At 46.8% G+C, this 22,163-nt stretch overlaps 1 protein-coding gene across 1 annotated transcript; it reads left to right on the top strand.

Moving 5' to 3' along the window:
• Nucleotides 1-1,027: 1,027 nt before the first annotated feature.
• Nucleotides 1,028-4,944, top strand: Rptn (repetin). The gene is made up of 4 exons (XM_045137998.1): nucleotides 1,028-1,165; nucleotides 2,230-2,888; nucleotides 3,036-4,003; nucleotides 4,073-4,944. Exons 1-4 carry the CDS (start codon nucleotides 1,028-1,030, stop codon nucleotides 4,942-4,944), a joined length of 2,637 nt encoding a protein of 878 aa, XP_044993933.1.
• Nucleotides 4,945-22,163: the final 17,219 nt, after the last annotated feature.

Genomic DNA, 22,163 nt, shown 5'->3' with positions numbered 1-22,163 from the left:
AGTCTCAGGGTGACCTCGAGCTCACAGAGATCCTCCTACCTCTGCCTCCTGAGTGCTGAGATTAAAGGCGTGCACCACCACGCCCCATACTGTATGACTGGTTTTTTGTATTCACATGTTCCATTTAATAAGCAGGTTCCAAAAAGGGCCATCTAGGCTAAAAAGACTTGCTCGAAGTTACCTTCTCAGAAAGCGTTCTTAAACCATTGAGAGAGACCTCTGGTCTCCTTCCTTGTTTGGAGACGTACTAGAAGATGGAGACCATTCAGCTGAATGGGTTTGGTTCTCTTTCCAGTACGCTCACCTTTGGGATAAAACTCTGACCACATTTCAAGATGGCTTCTGGCCCTCCTCCTATGGCCTCCCTCTCTCCCTTTTTTATTTTATTTTATTTTTTTTTTTTCTTTAACAGTGGAGTCTCAATCAAACAAATTCCACCCAGGGTGTGGGGATGTAAAGTACCCACCACACGGTTTTCATTTTTTTTTATTTATTTATTTATTTATTTATTTATTTATTTATTTATTTATTTATTTATTTATTTATTTGAGAGCGACAGACACAGAGAGAAAGACAGATAGAGGGAGAGAGAATGGGTGCGCCAGGGCTTCCAGCCTCTGCAAACGAACTCCAGACACGTGCGCCCCCTTGTGCATCTGGCTAACGTGGGACCTGGGGAACCGAGCCTCGAACCGGGGTCCTTAGGCTTCACAGGCAAGCGCTTAACCGCTAAGCCATCTCTCCAGCCCACGTTTTTCATTTTTTAAAACAATGCCCTCCCCCCCTGTTTTTTTTTTTTTCCTAGCAGGGGAAAAACCCAGCTTGTCCCCACTGCCCCGCAGAATCACGTGGTATTTGGAGGCTGGCTGTGAGGAACGTGAGGCCATGGTTAGGACGAGGCTCGCTCACTCTGAAGCCTCTTCCCCTCCCCCAGCGCTCTCCCCGGCTCCATCCGAATCAGAGACAAAATGTCATCGCTGTTGCTGCTGCTGTTGTTTTCCTTTTAGATTCTCCCGGGTTTGCCAAAATGCATCAGCTTTTTAACAGCATACTGAATGTGACCAAGGTGTTCCAGAAATATGCCCAGCAGAATGGAGACAGTACTTCACTGAGCAAGGAGGAGTTGAAACAGCTGCTCTTGACTGAGTTTGGGGACATCCTCCGGGTAAGGAAGGCGCTTGGCCCCACAGTCTGGAATGGTTCTGACACCCGCACCCAGGGTTTAACGTTTTGTTTGATTTGGTCATGCTTTGCCAGTAATGTGCTGGGAAATACCTTGTCATTCAGGCAGCTCCTTAGTAGTTTTCTTCCAGCAAGCAGACAGACAGACAGACAGACACACACACACACACACACACTTCCCTCTTTGTAGCTTGAACCAGAAACAGTGTAAGTTCAAAGTAATGGAGAACTTTTTAGGAGAAAATCTGCCAATCATATTTTGTTTTAAATTTATTTATTTATTTGAGAGAGAGAGAAAGAGGCAGATAGAGAGAGAAAGAATGGGCATGCCAGGGCCTCCAACCGCTGCAAACTAATTGCAGATGCCTGAACCACCTTATACATCTGTCTTAGGTGGGTCCTGGGGAGCTTGGGTCCTTTGGCTTTGCAGACAAGTGCCTTAACCATTAAGCCATCTCTCCGGCCCAGCCATTCATATTTTTGTTCCTATTTGTAATGCTGCCCACACATTTTTTTCACTAATGAACAATAAAGATTCATTCAGCACCTCCTCCGTGCCAGTACAATCCTGGTTCCTAAAGATGTGAAATGTGAAGGAACCTAGTTTCTCCTCCTTCCAGGAGCTCAGTGCAGTTAGAAAAAAGTAGATAAACACTTACGATGACATGTGAAAAGGGATGGAAAAACTTCCTCAACCAGCTCCATTACTTGCTAATATTGTTGACTTTAAAGGTGTCTGTTAAGCCAGGCGTGGTGGCGCATGCCTTTTATCACAGCACTCGGGAGGCAGAGGGAGGACTGACATGAGTTTGAGGCCAGCCTGAGACTACATAGTGAATTCCAGGTCAACGTGGGGTACAGCAAGACCTAACCTTGAAAAACAAATAAAACAAAACAACAACAACAAAAAAGATGTAGCTGTGAGAATTAATGGTTTCTCAGTCCAGGAAGGCCCAAATGGTTCTGAATGGAGCAGAGCATAAACACTGATGCATATCTTGGTGTCAACTGGAGAGCATTTGATTTTTCTGTTTCTTCCTTCCCCAGAGACCAAATGACCCTGAGACTGTGGAAAATATTCTGACCCACTTAGACCGAGACAGAAACGGACACGTTGATTTTCATGAATACCTCTTGTTGGTGTTCCAATTGGCCCAAGCCTGTCATCATAAACTAGATAATAAGACACGTGGAGACAGAACCTTCCAGAAGGAAAGGGGGCAGGAAGAAACACAGAGCCAGAAGCTTCCAGGAAAAGGAAACACAGACAGACAACACAAGCAGAAGCATGAGGAACAGAAGCAAAAATCCCACTACAGTCAGTCTGAGAGACAAAGTCAGGATACCCACTATGGTCAGCCTCAGAGAGGAGATAAGGACTCACACCATAGTCATTCTGAGAGACAAGAGACAGATTCCCACTACGGTCATTCTCAGAGACAAGATAGGCATTCCCACCATGGTCAGTCACAGCAACTTGATAAGGACTCCCACCATGGTCAGTATGAGAGCCTAGACAAGGATTATGGCTCTGATCAGTCTGAGACAGAAGATCAAGACTCAAGCTTTGATCAACAACTGAGCCATAAATCTAGCAGTGGCCAGCCCGAAGGTCAAGGGTACATCTTTGCCTTAAATCAATCTGACAATCCAGCCCAGGAATTTCCTTATGGTCAGGCTGAAAAGTTTGAACAAAAACCAAAGTTGTCTGGAAGACCCAGACAGGACTCTTATTCTAGCCAGAGCAGCCAAGAATCATGGTCTTACGAACAATCTGGAGAGCAGCATAGGGGATTAGGTTATAATCAGACAGACAGACAAGGACAGAGTTCCAACCATGGTCAGACAGACAGACTAGATCAGAGTTCTCACTATGGTCAGAAAGGCAGACCAGGCCAGAGTTCTCATTATGGCCAGACAGACAGACAAGGACAGAGTTCCCACCATGGTCAGAAAGACAGACAAGGGCAAACTTCCTACCATGGTCAGAAAGACAGACAAGGGCAAACTTCCCACCATGGTCAGACAGACAGACAAAGACAGAGCTCTCACTATGGTCAGACAGACAGACAAGGGCAGAGTTCTCACCATGGTCAGACAGACAGACTGGACCAGAGTTCTCACTATGGTCAGAAAGGCAGACCAGGCCAGAGTTATCATTATGGCCAGACAGACAGACAAGGACAGAGTTCTCATTATGGCCAGACAGACAGACAAGGACAGAGCTCTCACTATGGTCAGACAGACAGACAAGACCAGAGTGCTCATTATGGTCAGACAGACAGACAAGGGCAGAGTTCCTACCATGGTCAGACAGACAGTCAAGGACAGAGCTCTCACTATGGTCAGACAGACAGACAAGACCAGAGTTCTCACTATGGTCAAAAAGGCAGACCAGGCCAGAGTTATCATTATGGCCAGACAGACAGACAAGGACAGAGTTCCCACCATGGTCAGAAAGACAGACAAGGACAGAGCTCTCACTATGGTCAGACAGACAAACAAGGGCAGAGTTCTCTCCATGGTCAGACAGACAGACAAGGACAGAGCTCTCACTATGGTCAGACAGACAGACAAAGCCAAAGTTTTCATTATGGTCAGACAGACACTCAAGGGCAGAGTTCCTACCATGGTCAGACAGACAGACAAGACCAGAGTTCTCACTATGGTCAGAAAGGCAGACCAGGCCAGAGTTCTCATTATGGCCAGACAGACAGACAAGAACAGAGTTCCCACCATGGTCAGACAGACAGACAAGGACAGAGCTCTCACTATGATCAGACAGACAGACAAGACCAGAGTTCTCACTATGGTCAGAAAGGCAGACCAAGCCAGAGTTCTCATGGCCAGGCAGAGAGACAAGGGCAGAGTTCCCACCATGGTCAGACAGACAGACAAGGACAGAGCTCTCACTATGGTCAGACCCAGGTCGGGGAAACTGAAATTCGCAGACAAAACAGAAGAGACTCTTACGGTGAGCAAGCTGGAAAGCCGCGGAGACTAAGCCAACCGACTTCAGGACAAGATGGGACTCAGAAGCAGAGGCAAGGACTCCAGTCGAGGGAGGAGCGCCAGGCGTGGGCTCCCCAGGAAGACGACCACCACAATGTGCTAGTGCGCATGCATCAAGAAGAGCAGTGCTCCCGTGAAGACGGAGGCTGGCAGTGGGGAGCCGGTGAACGAGACCCCAGCCAAGACCAGACCAGGCAGAGCCAGGATATGGAGCCAGGCCACCGAGTCGAGGAAGATCAGGGCATCCAAAGCTTGGATAGACACAGTGTTGAGGATGAGGAGAGTCTACGTGACATGCAGGAAGGACAAACCCGTGAAGATGGGCACCAGAAACGGCACAGAGCGACTCGTGAAGGAAGCCCACATCACCCACAGCAGGGTAGACACACGCATGGAGACAAGAAGAGTCACCAGAGCCAAGACGAGAAAACCAACCAAGAGGATCAAAGGCACCAGCAACAGTGGGGTAGAAAGACTCATGAAGAAAAGGGGAGGCACCAAGAAACCCAGCATCAAAAATCCAAAGGCCACCCGAACCGAGAACCAACCCACGTGCATAGAGACGGCCAGAGCCAAGGCTCGCAGGGAAGACACTTCCATCCCCCGCAGAGTGGCAGGAGGCCCCAAAGGCAAGAGCAAGGTGGCAGTCACCCTGCCGGGGCAGCTAGCGCGCCCAGCCCCTTCTACGACTACGTACGAGAGCAGACGTCGTACCAGTGCGAGGCTGTGCAAGCGCCCGAGCGAAACTAACACGAACCAAAGAAGAAACCCGCGTGTCTGCCCACCTTCACTTCTGCTTAAAAGGCTGGAATGGTAACGTCGTCCCTCGGTTTTCTATCGACCTACGAGGACGCTTTGGAAGACAAGTATTCACTTTCAGGGCAGCTCGGGTCCTTGCACGTAACTTCTAGGGTTTTTCTGGTCAGGTGGCGGCTATGTTGTAATTCGGGTGGAAGAATTAGCTCTTACTTTTGATCGCTTTGTGGGCATGAATCATTTCCTGGTTTATCCTCAGTTTTGTTTTGGTTTTTTGGGGTTTTTTGTTTTGTTTTGTTTTTGGTGACTTGGTTGTATCATTGAAAGGTGGAACGCTTCTCCCGGAAGTTCAGAAACAGGATATAGGACTCTGAAGGTGTCAATCACATCTGAAGAGAGGAATTCTGGACTTCGATGAGCTTTGGTTCCTGTGGATCAAACATCGGGAACCCCACGCTTCACTGACTACAGTCTAATGAAACAGTGAAATAGTGAGAGACTGCTCGGAGCCCTGGGCCAGAGCCGTGTTGATGCCTCCCCTGTTCGGCTGCTGCTCCTACACAAAGACTTCCCCTTGGGTCACGGGAGCTGACCAGACCTATATCAAGTCAATGCCTGTCTAGTTTCCTACACCGTCTGTTTGCAGAACCCTGGGGTACCAAAACTATCAATCCTGAAAACTCTTTCCCATAAACTCTATGTGTATAACGTGGAATTGTGCTGAAATACTCAATAAACGACTGGTGAGCACGGACTTCGACGGCTTTTTCCCTTGTTCACTGTGGAACCATGTTATCTTCGCTTGGGTCTCTTTGTGTCTTCTCAAATACCTTTGATCGGCTGGGAATTGTGGCTGGTAACAAGCCCCCAGGTGACTGAGGCAGGTGGATTGCAGCAAGTTTGAAGTCAAGTTAGGCTACAGAGTGAGATTGTCTCAAAAACTCAAAGAAGAAAGAAGGAAGGGAAGGAGGGAGGGAGGGAGGGAGGGAGGGAAGGAGGAAGGGAAGGAAGAGAGAGAGAAGTTGGGCGTGGTGGCACACATCTTTAATCCCAGCACTCAGAAGGCAGAGGTAGGAGGATCACCATGAGTTCAAGGCCACCCTGAGACTACATAGTGAATTCCAGGTCAGCCTGGGCTAGAGTGAAACCCTACCTAGAATAAAAGCAAAAGAAAAATAAATTGGGAGGCAGAGACAGGAAGATTGCCATGAGTTCAAGGCCACCCTGAGACTACATAGTAAATTCTTGGTCAGCCTGGGCTAGAGCTAGACCCTACCTTGAAAAAAAAATAAATAAATAATTAAATAAATAAAATCTCTTTATTCTCTGAGTTCCTGGGCACTGGAAACAATAAAAATAAATATGAGATAAATACAGAAAGGCTGGAGAGATGGCTTAGCATTTAAAGCACTTGCTTGCGAAGCCAAACGACCCACGTTCAATTCCTCAGGACCCACGTAAGCCAGCTGCACAAGGTGGCACATGCATCTGGAGTTCGTTTGCAGAGCCTGGAAGCCCTAGCGCGCCCATTCTCTCTCTCTTTCTTTCTCTCTCTCCCTCTTTCTCTTTCTCTCAAACATATAAACATAAATATGAATATTTAAAATAGTAATAATAAATTAAAATAGACAAAATTGAATATAATTTTCATCTCTCTTCCCCACCAGGGAGTCACATTTCAACCTCACCCCCATTTCTTACCACACCCAAGCGATTATGAAGGCTGGCCACCTCTATCTACATCCTCTGTGACTCCAGCACACTTAATTGGGAAAACATTCACATGCACAGGTCCCACCACACGGGAGCCAAGGGAATGGAGGAGCTAGGAACAGATGCTGAGAGCCACTGGGTCACATCACCATCGGCAGAGCATAACCACTCATAGCAACAGCCTCCTCTGTCAGGGAGATCCACGTATAATAAAACAGATATTCGTAGAAAACAGCTATTAGGCAAGGCACCATGTCATCAGGACAAGAAAACCACAGTTGTGACGAAGAAGAAGGCGAGTACATATGCAAGGAAGGATTGGGAAAGACTTGCACAAAGGGAAGGCAGCTAAGCAGGACCGTGACCCTGGGCCTCAGGACCGACGGGAACGCCCACGTGCCAACTGCTGTCTGCATGACATATTTGTTCAGGAGCACAGTGAGTCTTCTTGACAAATGTCCTCTGACCTACAGCCTCCCCAGCAAGCTAAATCAAAGAATTAGGCTCCAACCATAACAAGTTCAGGGAGACATTCAGTGTTAACACAAGGCTCAAGGCAAATACCTAACAGACATATATCACTGTGATCATTCCTTCCCCACCCCAGTTGAAACACACCAGGAACTCTTCTCTTTTTATCTATCATAAAACACAAAAGAAGGGCTGAGGAGATTGCCCAGTGGGTGACAGTGCTTGCTAGGCAAGCATGGGGACTCGAGTTTGATCCCCAGCATTCATGTACGAGCGTTGGACAGCACTGGAGAGACAGATTAACGGTTAAGGCACTTGCCTACAAAGCCTAAGGACCCAGGTTCAACTCCCCAGAACCCATGTAAGCCAGATGCACATGGTGGCACATATGTCTGGAGTTTGTTTGCAGCGGCTAGAGACCCTGGTGCACCCATTTTCTCCCTGACTGTCTGTCTCTCTCTCTCTTTCATAAATAAAAATAAAAAAATATTTTTAAAATAAGCTGGACATTATGTGTATATGTATAACCTCAGCTCTGAGTGAGGGGGGCAGAGACAGGAGGATTATTTGGGGCTCCTGGCCAACCAGCTGAGCATAAAGAAAGAAAGAAAATTGAGAGATCCAGGTTCAGTGACTCTATGTGCAAGAAATAAGGCAGAAGAACAATGGGAGAGGATGCTTGATGTCTTCCCATGGTCTCTTCATGAGTGCCCATAGAACACAGCATGATGCACACACACCAAATATATATATAATGTATTATTGAACAGCAGCAAACACATTAACCACTGAGCTGTCTCTCCAGCCATCCCCCACTAGCTAATTTTAAAACCATTTTTTTCCTGTCAACTTTGAGAGTCTAGGAAGCCAAAATTGTATCTCATTTACAATTGTGTGTTCAAGTAAAGTATGCGGTTTGAACGTGAACCGCCCGCCCCCCCCCGCCCCCCATAGATTCACGTGTTTGAACTCGTGGTCCCCAGCAGGTGGCGCTGTTTGGGAACGTTATGGATCATTTAGTGGGCTGGAAAGATGGCTCAGTGGTTTAAAAAAAAAAAAAAGGGAGGTGGGGCTGGAGAGATAGTTTAGCGGTTAAAGTGTTTGCCACAAAGCCAAAGGATCTCAGTTCGATTCTCCAGGACCCACGTAAGCCAGGTGCACAAGGGAGCATATATATCTGGAGTTCGTTTGCAGTGGGTGGAGGCCCTGGCGTACCTAGTCTCTTCTCTCTTTCTCTCTCTGCCTCTTTCTCTCTGAAAGAGAGAGAGAGAAAGAACTCATAATTTAAAGGTAAAATTATAATGGATGTTAAAAAAAAATAAAAATAGCCAGACGTGGTGGCGCACGCCTTCAATTCCAGCACTCGGGAGGCAGAAGTAGGAGGATCGCCATGAGCTTGAGGCCACCTTGAGATTATATAGCGAATTCCAGGTCAACCTCGGTTAGAGTGAGACCCTACCTCAAAAATAAATAAATAAATAAATAAATAAATAAATAAATAAATAAAAATAGAAAAGCAAGGTGCTTGCTTGCAAAGCCTGATGATCTGGGTTAAACTGCCCAGCACCCAAGTAATACCAGATGCACAAAGTGGCTCAAGCATCTGGAGTTTGTTTGCAGTGGACCTAGTGCATCCGTACTCCCTCTGTGTCTACCTATTTCTCTCTGTCTCTACCTCTCTCTCAAATACAAAATAAAAATTTTGGGGGAAAAAAAAGTGCTAAGGGTCACATGAGGAAAAGAGAATGCTTGTACTGTTTGTGGGCATGTAAGTCAGTATAGCCATAGATTTTCTTCAAAAGTTAAAACTGAAACTATCATGTGGTCCATCAGTCTCATTTCTGGTCATGTCTAAAGGAAACAAAAGCGGTACTTTGAAGAGACATCTGCGCCTTTATTCACTGCACCGTGGTTTGCAACGGCCAAGATACAGAGTTGCCCTGTGCCCACCAGTGATGAAGAAATGGTTGTCCATGGCCCGAGACTGTGCTCCAGTTTTCTCATCCTCAAAATGAGGGGTTGGCACAACAAATTTACCATGGTCTACACTCTAACAGTATGTTTTGTGGTGGAGGTGGGGGGGGGTGGGGGGGGTTTTTCTTGTTTTTTCAAGGTAGGGTCTCGCTCTAGCCCAGGCTGACCTGGAATTCACTACATAGTCTCAGGGAGGCCTCGAACTCACAGCGATCCTCTTGCTTCTGCCTCCTGAGGAGTGCTGGGATTAAAGGCGTGTGCCAACCACACCCAGCTTGTGTTTTGTTTCTTTTTAAAACCAAATTCTAGATCCATCAGCTAACCCCATTAGGATACAGGAAATACTGCAGAAGATGGAAAAACATTTTAGATACACACAGGAGGAAAACGTCCATGGGGTTCCAGTGCCACCTACTGTTTACCGGGTTCAAGTTTTATCTCCATAAAGCTAGCCCTTCTCCATACTTTTTCAGAATGAGTTTCTTGTACCTACTGTTCTCAATCTTCTATTGTGGCATTCTAATTCATTCTTCTTATTTTAAAATTCATGAGAACATCTTTTACATACACTGGTTCTGAAACTGAAAAGCCAAGGTGACTACTGATTGTATTTTTTTTTTGAGGTAGGATCTCACTCTAGTTCAGGCTGACCTGGAATTCACTATGTAGTCACAGGGTAGCCTCAAACTCATGGTGATCCTCCTACCTCTGCCTCCCGAGTGCTGGGATTAAAGGCGTGCGCCACCGTGGCCAACTCTGATTTACTTTTTAAAATATTTTCATTTATTTACTTGAGAGAGAATAAATAAGAGACAGGCAGAGACACGATGGGCATACCAGGGCCTCCAGATGCATGTGCCACTTTGTGCATCTGGCTTTACGTGGGCACTGGGGAAAATGAACCCAGGCCAGCAGGCTTTGCAAGCACCTTTAACTGCTGAGCCACCCCCCCTTTCTCAGCTGTACTTGTTTTTAAAGCCCAACAGTGTGATGTCTCTAACAGCTACATATTACATGAATAAAGAATCGTGGCTGCCAAATTAAAGGTCTCAGATTCATTCATCCAGCAAACAAACACTAGAATAATTGCAGGAACACTTTGCTGGGCATTACGGGTACAGAGAGAGACAGGTATTTGCCAATCAGGGACTCACAGTCCGTGAGGCAAGAACACAATTATAATTCCTTGTGATTAGTCCAAAAGGATAAAAGAATGATTTACAAATAGAAATAAAAAATAATCAAGAGGGATGGAGAGATGGCTCAGCCATTGAGGCATTTGCCTGTAAAGCCTAATGACCCAGGTTCAACTCCCCAGGACCCACGTAAAGCCAGATGCACAAAGTGAGACATGCATCTGGAGTTCGCTTGCAGATGCTGGAGGCCCTGGTGTGCCCAGTCTCTCTGCCTGTCTCCTGTCACTGTTTGTAAATAAATAAAATAGTTTTTTGAAAGATAGTCAATACTAACTTTTCCTAAGCACCGAGCATCCATACGCTGCCGTATTCCACATAACCCTGGCGGGCCCTGGCAAGTGGGGTGTTTTCACTCTCTCCATTTTACAGAGGAGAAAACTGAGGCACAGAAAGATGAAGCGCCTCGTCCAGAGTCATGTGCCTTGTAAGTGGCAAGAACAGAACTCAAACCCCAGGTCTGACTTCAGACAGAAAGTGCACGTTTTCAAATCACTTTGCTGCTTCCCAAGCCAATGACAATAACCTGCCAGACGGGCCCTGTTCAGCCTTGGAGCCCGTGTGTACGTAGCCGAGTTGTCACGCCACTTCTGCCAGAACAGCCGCATGTGACAAGAAGGAAGGGCCGATATGCATCAAACCATGTGTGCCCCCAGAGAGTCCACGGCCCCCGGGAGGAAACAGTACATATAAAATCAACGCGTATTTCATTGGCAGAATCCTGCACTGGGCCCCAGGGATGGGGACTGGGGATGGAGGTGGGACACATGGGAAGAAAGCATGGCCCTTGACTGGGGAAAGGCCACTGAGATTCTTGCTGGAAGCGGCAAGCATTTGGCCTGGGCCTTCAGGGGTGAGTTAGCGTTAGAGAAGCCAAGGTCAATGAGGAGGCGGAGAGGTCACCGGGTTTAATAACTCTGACACGCCTGAGTAAGGCTTTTCATTGATTCTGATCACAACGAGATAGTAGATCACGGCTTGCTTCAAGAATAACGCGGGCTATATAGCTCGTGCGTTAACTTAAGAGCCACGACCAGAGAGGAAGGAAATGGCACTGTGCCCAGCCACTGCTCAGCGCAGACGGTCTGCGGGACACTGAGGCCTGGAGTTCTTCCAGAGGAGCGCATCAGGGCTCCCCTCCTAGAGAGCTTACAGGTGGAGGGACAGGCCAGCACCTGAAGGCTGCGTGCGTGTAGTGTGAGAAGCCATTCAACATGAGGAGGAAGCAAGGCCAGAGCTAAGCCATGCACGCTAAAAAACAATACGGGTGGCTCAGCGGTTAAGGCGCTGGCCTGCAAAGCCTAAGAACCCACGTTTTGAATCTCCAGATCCCACATAAGCCAGACGCACAAGGTGACACAAGGCTTGCGAGGCCGCACGTGCATGCAAGACGGCCCACGCGTCTGGAATTCGACTGCAGGGGATGGAGGCCCTGGCGTGCCAACTCTCTCTCACACACTCGCTCATTAGTGTGTGTGTGTGTGTGTGTGTGTGTGTACAAAATATATATATATATAGGGCCAGAGAGATGACTTTTGGTTAAGGCACTTACCTGCAAAGCCTAAGGACCCAAGTTCAATTCCCCAGAAACCCACAGAAGCCAGATGTGCAAGGTGAAACATGCATCTTGAGTTTGTTTGCAATGGCTAGAGGCCCTGATGTGCCCATTCTCTCTATCTGCCTTTCTCCCCCCCCAACCTCTCTCTCTCTTTCTAATATATAAATAAAATATTTTTTAAAAAACAATAGGATTTTACTCAATTTAAGTAAGGGGAAATGGCTTTATATTTATAACAGCCCCAAAACGAAGTCCTCTGTTCCAGAGGATTGTGACATTTAGCATTAATCTTGCTTAAGAATAGCCTGCATGGCCACCAAGGAGCCTTTGTCATGGGCAAACCTGGCATTAAGTGATCCTTTGGCCAACTAAGGGATCCAACTCTGTGATTGTGGCTTCAAAGGTCATCATTCGATATCCCACGTAACTCCTCAGAGCCTGCCTCAGCATCTTTGGCAAATGACCAGCCTCCGCCATAATTTGATCTTCAGACAATAAAGCTCAGGACGATGCTTAGTCACTCCCACCTTTGGTACGGCCAGGCGAGCTGTGGTGAGTCAAGGGCAAAATAAAAGCCACACTTCACGCTTGCTCCCCCCGAGTGTGTGAGTGGAGCTCCAAGAGGCTCGTGAGTCACTGAACAACTGCTTGTCCGGCAGGGCCAGTGGTCTGCGCAGCCCCCGCCCCATTCTCACTCTGAAATGCCCAGGGGACGGGGAGGTCTCCACACCCGTGAGGGCACCCCCTCCTCAAGCGACTCACTGCAGTGCCAGGTTCTGTACATTCAGCTGAAATTTTGGAGGGAAATAGTTATACTTCCAAACTTGACCAATCTCTTCAGAGGGTTCTGACCACATATTCGCAAACCAAAGCATCCTCATTCTTCTCGACTGTCTTGAGGGTCAAAGGAAGGGGTGCGGGTTTTAGGAAATTTCCTCCTGAGGAAATCAGAAGTGTCCAGAGATAATAAGGAACAGGGGATCAAAAAGACCTTGAAGTAAGACTCAGAAAACTTGCGAAGATCCTTCTCTTTAGTATATATTCTCTTTGAAAGGAAAAACCAAAAACAATCAGATAAAGAGCTGTCTACCATGGGGACTAATGAAAGTCACTACAATTTAATAAAATAAAAATCCTACCAAGAAACTAGTGTGAGGAAAGGAGTGAGATCCTATGACCTACGGGGTTTCGACCAGTTCAAAAGATCATGACTATTAAAGAATAGATTATTACTCATCATCCATGAACTCACTCAACAAATGCCAAGTACTTTCTATGTTCCAAGAACCAACAAGGCATAAGGGAAAAAGAAAAACATTTTATTTTATTTTTTAATTTTTTTGTTCATTTTTATTTATTTATTTGAGAGTGACAGAGAGAGAAAGAGGCAGATAGAGAGAGAGAGAGAGAGAATGGGCACACCAGGGCTTCCAGCCACTGCAAAGGAACTCCAGACACATGTGCCCCCTTGTGCATCTGGCTAACGTGGGTCCTGGAGAATCCAGCCTTGAACCAGAGTCCTTAGGCTTCACAGGCAAGCGCTTAACCACTAAGCCATCTCTCCAGCCCTGTCACCTGCTTTTGATATGTGTTCATTTCCTTGCTTGTTTGCTTGATTTTGTGATGGTAGGCTTTGATTCATTTTATCTGCTACATATTCTTCTTTAACAGGGCTTGCTTAAAATCCCTACATAAATACTTATTTTCCTCTCTCAACATTTTATATTATTGATGTCATAATCCAAACTGATTTCTTTTAAATTTGAAGAAAAAAAATAATTTAAAAATGGGTAAAAAAAAAAAACAACAAAAAACTGAAAGATTGACTTGACCAGAAAACCGAAGGCATGGCACACATTGTCTCCCGCGTTAAAACACACAAAAGCAACGTGGGCATCACTCACAAAGGTAGTGACCACAAAACGAGCCTCCGCTATTCTCCAACAAGTTGAGTCAAAACACAATGCCCAAGGATAACACAGGTGACTTTAAAGATGATTAACCTCTTTAAGCATTATTCGCTGTTTTTTAAAGGAACATAATTGGATGAATATGTGTTTGGCACTAGGAGCCATTTTATCACAAAGCGCCAATATGTTTTATAAAAGTGCATAGGAACAACTGCCACTATTTAAAAGCAGTTTTCTCTACTAGACAGTGAAACCTCCATCTGTCTGATGTACACTATTCAACAGACTGGTAAGCAACTTTGAAATGTTAAAAATAAGAAGTTAGGTAAAAAAAACAAAAAGTATCCCTTTCTGTTTTCTCTGAATCAAAGACAACAAACATCAATTATGTCACATACCAACACCTTCAAAGTACCTAATTTGTACCAGAAAAGGACTAAGAATAAAAACACATTTTCAGGGGCTGGAGAGATGGGTCAGCAGTTAAGGGGCTTGCCTGCAAAGCCTGAGGACCTGGGTTCAATTCCTTAGTACCCACCGTAAAGCCAGATGCACAAAGTGGCACATGCATCTAGAGTTTGTTTGCAGCAGCTAGAGGACCCGGTGTGCCCATTTTCTGTCTGTCTGTCTACTCTCTCTTTCTCTGTCTATCACCTTGCAAATAAATAAGTAAAATTATTGTATTTTTAAATGTGTTTACAAAGATCCAAATGTGTGCAAGAGCCCTATCTCTGCACCTCTCTGGCCTCTCCCTACACCTCTCCTCCTGCATGGAAAGCCACCTCGTCCTCACTGCCATTAAACAAACCCGCAGGTCTGGAGAGATGGCTCGGCCATTAAGGCATTTGCCTGCAAAGCTAAAGGACTCAGGTTCAACTCCCCAGGACCCACGTAAGCCAGATGTACAAGAGGCCACATGCATCCGGAGTTTGTTTGCAGTGACTGGAGGCCCTGAGCATCCATTCTCTATCTGCCTCTTTCTCCTTCTCTCTCTCTTAAATAAATATTTTTTAAAAAAAATTAAGTGAATATGAGAAAAATACATTCAAAAAAAAAAAACAGGGCTGGAGAAATTGCTTAGTGGTTAAGGTGCTTGCCTGTGAAGCCTAAGGGCCCAAGTTAGATTCTCCAGGTCCCACAGAAGCCAGAAGCCAGATGCACATAGTAGTGCATGCTTCTGGAGTTCATTTGCAGTGGTTAGAGGCCCTGGCAAGCCTCTCTCTCTCTCTCTCTCTCTCTCTCTCTCTCTCTTGCTCTTCTTCTAATAAATACATAAAATAATTTTTTGTCAAGGTAGGGTTTCACTCTAGCCCAGGCTGACCTGGAATTCACTATGTAGTCTCAGGGTGACCTCAAACTCATGGCGATCCTCCTACCTCTGCTTCCCTAGTGCTGGGATTAAAGGCATGTGCCACCACGCCCAGCAAAAATAATTTAAAAAAAAAACTGCAGAAGTTCTTGGCCTTTGCCTGTTACATCAGGAAGTTCATCCAGTAACAAAGCAAGACTTCTTGTCATGGAGAAATGAACCCATTGCTCCAACATGAGCAAGTGATCTAAGGAGTCGTGGCAGCCCGTGCACGTGGGAGCATCAGCTGCAGACCACGACCTCTCAGGCGCTGACCTACTTGACTCCACATTACATGGAAGGGCTCCTTTTTCCAGGTCACCACTTTGTTAATAGCCTATTTCTGATGTGTGTTTCCTGGATCTTTCCTATCATTTGCATACTCCTGTAGGATGAAATCCACATTCTTCTTGGCAGGAAGATAAAAGCTGCTTTTGCCTTGTAATTAAGTCTTACTCACCAGCAGGGCCAGGGTTTTAGCTATTCAGGAATCAGGGACTTGAATTTCGACTCTCCGTCGTCTGTCCTGGTTTTCTCCCCACATCTTTTCCTCTGAGATGGGGAGGAGCGGGGGGGGGGGGGGGGTGAGAGTTAATTCAGCTGTCCATCCAGGACACTGCACACTCCGGTCTTGGCTTCAGGATCGGTCTGTTTCAACCCACACGTCTTTCCTGCTGCAGCGGTTCTAAGCCTCCCTTGGCATCTGGCCCCAGGTGGGCTTCTTAAAATGCTCACTGGTTCTGCCAATGGGTGTTCACGCACCTGTATACCCTGCTCTGATAAACACCTTCAACCTAACTTTTGTTGCGACCATGTAACTGTAAAGTTTTTCACTTGCTTGTCCCTTGTGGAAGATTTCCACACCCTGCTTCATAAAGAAGAGGCTCGTGGGGCTGGAGGGATGGCTTAGCAGTTAAGGCGTCTGCCTGCAAAGCCAAAGGACCCAGGTTCAATTCCCCAGGACCCACGACAGCCAGATGCACAAGGTGGGCACATGAGTCTGGAGTTCGTTTGCAGTGGCTAGAGGCCCTGGTGCACCCATTCTCTCTCTCTCTTCCCCTCCCTCTTTCTCTGTCAAATAAATAAATATAAATAAAATATTTTTAAAAAAAGAGGCTTATGAAAGCCCAGCACCCACTCTCCCGAAGTGCAGGCTTGGGGGACTACCTGGGCACATTACAAGTGACTCACCACATCCTCCACCTTCCCCCAGCCCCAAATCCTGCCCTCTACTCTCTGTCCCCCGACTCCATGCCAAATGCACTTTCCAGAACCCCAGCTGTACATCCTGGACCCCACAATTGGTAGCGTTTTCTATCATGTATCTATCAACAAATTGCTATAGCTCTAGTTATTTTAACAGTTCATCTTTTAATTTTTATACTAGAGTTTAATGTGATCTATTCACCATTATTATAGTATTAGAGTATTCTGAATTTAGCTATATCCTTAACTTTATAATAAGTATTTTTATACTTTCACATTTTTTGTGTTGTCAAGTAAGCTCTCTTCTCCAATTCTTTCACTGTGCTTCTCAGAAGACAACCACATACATATTTTTTTTTTTTTTTTTGAGGTAGGGTCTCACTCTGGTCCAGGCTGACCTGGAACTAACTGTAGTCTCAGGGTGGCCTCAAACTCACGGCGATCCTCCTACCTCTGCCTCCCGAGTGCTGGGATTAAAGGCGTGCAGCAACACAACACACACACACACACACACACACACACACACACACATATATTTTACATTATGGTACAACACAAGTCCTGGTGGATTTCTTTACTCTTTCCCTGCTGCTGCTGCTCCTCTGACTACATGCTTCTGGATGGCCTGTTTTCAAGCTTGCCAATTCTTTTGCTTGATGGAGTCTGCTTTTAAAGCCTTCAGTTGAATTTTTCAGTTCGGTCGCTGTGTTTACCTCCAGAACTTGTTTTTCTTTTATGGCTTCTATCCCCTTGTTCATCTGTCCATTTTGTTCACATACTACTTTCCTTTATTTTTTGCTCACTGAGCCTCTGTTCATAATCGTTTATTTTTATTTATTTGAGAGAGAGAAAGAGACAGAGAGAGAATGGGCACACCAGGGCCTCCAGGCACTGAAAATGAACTCCAGATGCATGTGCCAACTTGTACGTCTGGCTTATGTGGGATCTGGGGAATTGAACCTGGGTCTTCTGGCTTTGCAGGCAAGCACCTTAGCTGTTAAGTCATCTCTCCAGCCCTCACTGAGCTTCTTTAAGATTAGTCTTGAAATCTTTGTCCAACAGTTCATAGATCTCTCCTTTTTTCCAGTTTTGGCACTTGGTCCTTCGGTCAGGTCACAGTTCCCTCATTATACTCAATCCTTATGTGAGTGTCGGCACATCTGAAGAAACAGGTACGTCTTCCAGTCTTTGCATAGTGGCTTCTGCAGAGAAACCCCAAGGCCAGGCAGCTTATCCACAAATGCTGTGTGCATTTGCTGGCACGCTTCGTGGGTAAGCTTGCTGCTGGAGTCCTCAGCTGGGCTGGGCTGGTGCCTGGGTCGCTGTGAGCGGGTCTGGAGCTCGGGTAGACTGAAGCATTAGTAAACAAAATAAACCTGGAACCTGTGTCCACAAGGGCCGGCCTTGGTGTTAGATCCACGGGGCCAGCTGGCAGGTTATGCACCTAACTTCCTGTGGACTAGGACTGGACCCTGGATCTGCAGAAGCAAACCTGATGAAATAACTTGGGGTTCTGAGACTCTGAGAGATGACCAGACACAGGAGTAGACTGAAAGCTTAGTCTCCACAGCCCGGCCCAGAGGTTTGGTTTGCAAAGGACACACTTGAGGTTGAGTCCAAAGAGACCGGCCTGGTGCCGGGGCCTGCGGCAAAGTCAGATCCCCACTTCCTTTATTCTCCTTTTCTTGGGCACAGGGAAGTGTCTTTCTCTACCATGCTACTTGACCTTAGAGGAGGACTTTCATGGTGTGGTAGTCAGCTTTCCATCAGTGTGACAACATAACCGAGAAAATCAAGCTAAAAGGAGGGAAGGGTTGGGCTGGAGGGATGGCTAAGTGGTTAGGGCATTTGCCTGCAAAGCCAAAGGACCCAGGGTCGATTCCCCAGGACCCACGTTAGCCAGGTGCACAAGGGAGCACACGTGTCTAGAGTTCATTTGCAGTGGCTAGAGCCCCTTGTGTGTACTCTCTCTCTCTCTTTCTCTCTTCCTCTTTGTCAAAAAAATTAAATAAATAAAATCAAATACTTTTTTAAAACCAAAAAAAAAAGGAGGAAAAGGTTGCTTTGTCTCATGACTTCAAAGGTTTCAATCCATAGTCACGTGACCTCGTGCCTCTGGGCTCTGCGCACAGCCCGCGCCCGTGGAGGCCAGGGAGCAAAGAGAACAAGGAAGGAAGAGGTCCCAGTACGCCCTTCAGGGGAATGCCCCACAGTGACCTAACTCCCTTCCACTAGATCCCACTAGTAAGATTTCCACCACATACTTCCCCACAGGACCCAGGCCAGCAGCGAAGCGTTCAACACATGCCCTTTGGAGAACCCGTGAGAGTCAAATCATAATACATGAGTAACGGGAAACTTTTTCTCCTACCTTCTTCGGCAGGTCTTTTCTCATTTCCAGGCTTTATTCAAGGGTTTTAACCGCTCACCCAGGTCCCTTAGCTTTTGCACAGGTATGTTGTTTGTGCAGAGATGCTTGGTCACTGAACATCTCTAAGGAGACCGCATGTCCAGATTTTCAGGAGAAACCAAACCAATGAAATACAAACACTTATACACGTGTGGGCTCGCACGCATGCTCATGCACACGCAGAGAGAGACACATGGAGAGAGAGTTACTATGTTGTCTCACGTGATCACAAAGACTAAAAAGGTTGGACGATAGCCTTGTCCATGCTGAAGAGCCAAAGAAGTCAGCAGCATATCTCAGGCCAAGAAGCCAGAAGCCCCAGAAGCAGGGACGTGATGCAGCTCCTTCCTAGTCCATGCTGGAAGATTCAAGAGCCCCTGATAGGCTGTTGGTGCAAATTCCAAGGCTCAAAGGCAGAAGGATCTGGAGTCTGATGTCCAAGACCTGCATCAAGAGAAAACATGGCCCTCTCCAGAGGGAAGAACCAGGAAAGGTTATCTTTTACCTCCTCCTGTGGCTTTTCTGTTCCATCTGTTCCCCCCGTGCCCCAGCATAGCCCAGATGATTCAGTGGACCTTACCCACATTGAGGGCAGCTCTCAACTCTCAGTTTCCTGACCTGTACCCCAGTTTTCTTTCCAGTAGACTCTCCTAAAGTTTCCTTCACAGACAGCAGACATACCCAAAAGCTTTTTTTTTTTTTTTTTTTTTTTTGTAGGGTCTCACTCTAGCCCAGACTCACCTGGAATTCACTATAGAGTCTCAGGGTGGCCTCGAACTCACAACGATCCTTCTGCCTCTGCCTCCCGAGTGCTGGGGTTAAAGGCCTGTACCACCGTGCCTGGCTAGACGTCACGTTTTATCGATTCTCAAGGCAATCCCTAAATCTAATCAAACTGAACCAGATTACCCTCACTGTGTCTAGCGCTGAAAACTTCTATTGTGCCGAGTGGCTGATGTCATCCTCCCACTTGTACAGCTTTTTACGTTCTCACGTGTGAATCAGCCCTTCAGAATCATTACTGCTATCTTACAGGGACATCAGTGATCCCTTCAAGGCATTTCATCTCATCAGCATGTGCCAGAACTACACTTGAACCCCCCTCTTCAGCGTGGAGGCCTAGGAATTCTTGACAGGGCCTCATAGCTGGGGTATCTCCATGGAGGACTAAGAGTCTAAGAGGACACCTACAGGGGAGCACTCAGAGTCAGGTTAAATCAACCACACATTCCTTGGAAGAGTGTTGGGCACTGCCAAGCACAGGCTGGAGCCTTCAGGAGAGGGGCCTGAGCTTCCAGGCACAGCTCAGGATATCCGGGCTACAGCAGGCCACTCCCTCTCCAAGCCCAGCACCCCTGAATTTAGGCTCTGCCCCTAGCCCTGTAACCTTTGGCCAGTTGCCTAGGAAACTCCTTATCAGCCTTCACACAACTCATCCCCCTGAGACCCTGGACCACCTGACCCTCCATCCCCATTGCCTGTGTGCTGGAATGAATGTCACCATATGCTAATTAGGCATCAGAAATGGACCTCGTAAATTCAATCCCCTTAGGACCCTTCCCCCACCCTCAGATGCTTACAAACCCGTTTCACTGACAATAAAGGGAGAGAGCTGTCCACACGGAAAGTCTTTTACTTTCGTGCGCTCGCCCGCCCTGGCTGCCTGGGTGCCTTGGGTGGGGACTGCGGTCGGCCCGGGGAGCAAGAACCCAGGAACCCACAGAAGAGTAGCTTTGAGCTAAGTCTTTTGAACACGGCAGATATGAGTTGGTGTCCTGGAGAAGGGCTCGAAGCCTAAGCACGTGGCTAGAAGAAACATGGATGTTAAATACGGGGAAAAGCAAACTGATAAGATGGGGTTCTGTTTGGGAGGAAAAGGAAGATTATGTTGGAAAGCAGGGTTCATGCCTCTGTTTCTGATCTCTCACACCCTTGGTCTCTGTGGTCCCCACTACGCCCACCCCGGCCCCACACACTCTTCAGATTCTCCTCTGCCTCTGGAAATACCTTAGTTTCCTCTCTTATTTTGCCGCCTTTAATGAGGTTTTTCTCCTACTTCTCTCATCAAGTGTTTCTCAACATTGGCTGCCATCTTATCATCTCGAGTTCTAAAATACTGGCGCTGGGATCCCAATTCCTGGCAACTGTGAGTCTGAAATGTGACTTTGTCTATGTGAGTTCCTGCGAGCTCCCCTCACCTGGTGCCAATGCAGAGTACACTCTTCCCTAGCCAGTCTCGTCTTCACTTGCGATGTTCACAATCGTATTTCTCCTGATAGTTTCCAAGTCTAGGTTACTAGCCCAGATTTCTCTCCTGAGTCCAAACTTAGTGCGTCTTACTACTCCCTGGGCCGCTTTACCTCGATGTCCCACAGGCATCTTAAACTCAACTGGCTCAAAGTGGAAATCCTCCCTCCATGCTTGTAAGGTTTGCATGTGGTTTGTCAAGCGATCCTCTGCCTCCCAGGTGCTGGGATTAAAGGTGTGCGCCACCATCCCGTGCCCTTGGGACCTTCCATCCACTGTACTGAGCTGGAAGCATAAAGCCTTCGCAGGCACAACCACCTAGTCTTGGGCTTCCTAGCCTCCAGAACCATGAACCCAAATAAACCTCCTTTATTTACAATTTATCCAATCTCGAATATAGTATTATAGCAACAGAAAATGGACCAACACACCCTGTAAAGTCCCTGTCTTCCAGCTACTGAAGCCAAAAGCTCAGACCTATTCCTGATTCCTTCTTCCTCCTCACCTCCCACATCTAATATGTCAGCAAACCCTACGCGTCTCTCCTTCTTAATGCCTTTATCATCTAGGCGGCTTTCTCCGGCCCACCTGTGAACACCTTCCTTAAATCAGCCCTCCATTTCTGACCTATTTCATTTAGTGACTTCCCTGTCATCTCTCTTGCCTTCCTCCAATCCGTGCTCAATGCCACGTGGCAGTGGCTTTTCAGAAATTCAAATTCGACTACATCAGCATGCCCTGCCTAGAATCCGACAATGGCTCTCCGGAGTCGGTCAGATAAATCTGCATTCTTTACCATTGCCCACAAAGTCCTTCATGATCTCCTCCGCTGGGTGCTCCCAACCTTGTCTCTCGCCCCTCCGCACGTCACTCTCCCTACACCCAGTTTGTGCCACAGGATCTGGCATAGCTTCCCCTCCCTAAATCCGCTTCATGGGTGAAGTGCCCCTTCAATGTGTTTACATAATGCCCTTTATAATCACCTTTCTTATCCTGGATTAGAATAATGGGTCTGGATGACTCTCTGACCACAATGTAATCTCCTTAAAGGCTGAAACGACATATTATTTCTCTTTATGTCTCCAATTCTTCTCACATCGTAAGTATTTAATTAAGGTTTGGTGAATAAAATAATTATGAATGAATGGTGCCTAGAGAAGATGAGCTGTCAACAAAAGTTGAA

The sequence above is a fragment of the Jaculus jaculus genome, chromosome 19, assembly GCF_020740685.1.
Source record: "Jaculus jaculus isolate mJacJac1 chromosome 19, mJacJac1.mat.Y.cur, whole genome shotgun sequence".
Lineage (NCBI taxonomy): Eukaryota > Metazoa > Chordata > Mammalia > Rodentia > Dipodidae > Jaculus > Jaculus jaculus.
Note: the sequence above shows the minus strand (reverse complement) of the source record. Positions and strands in the feature narration are given on the sequence as shown.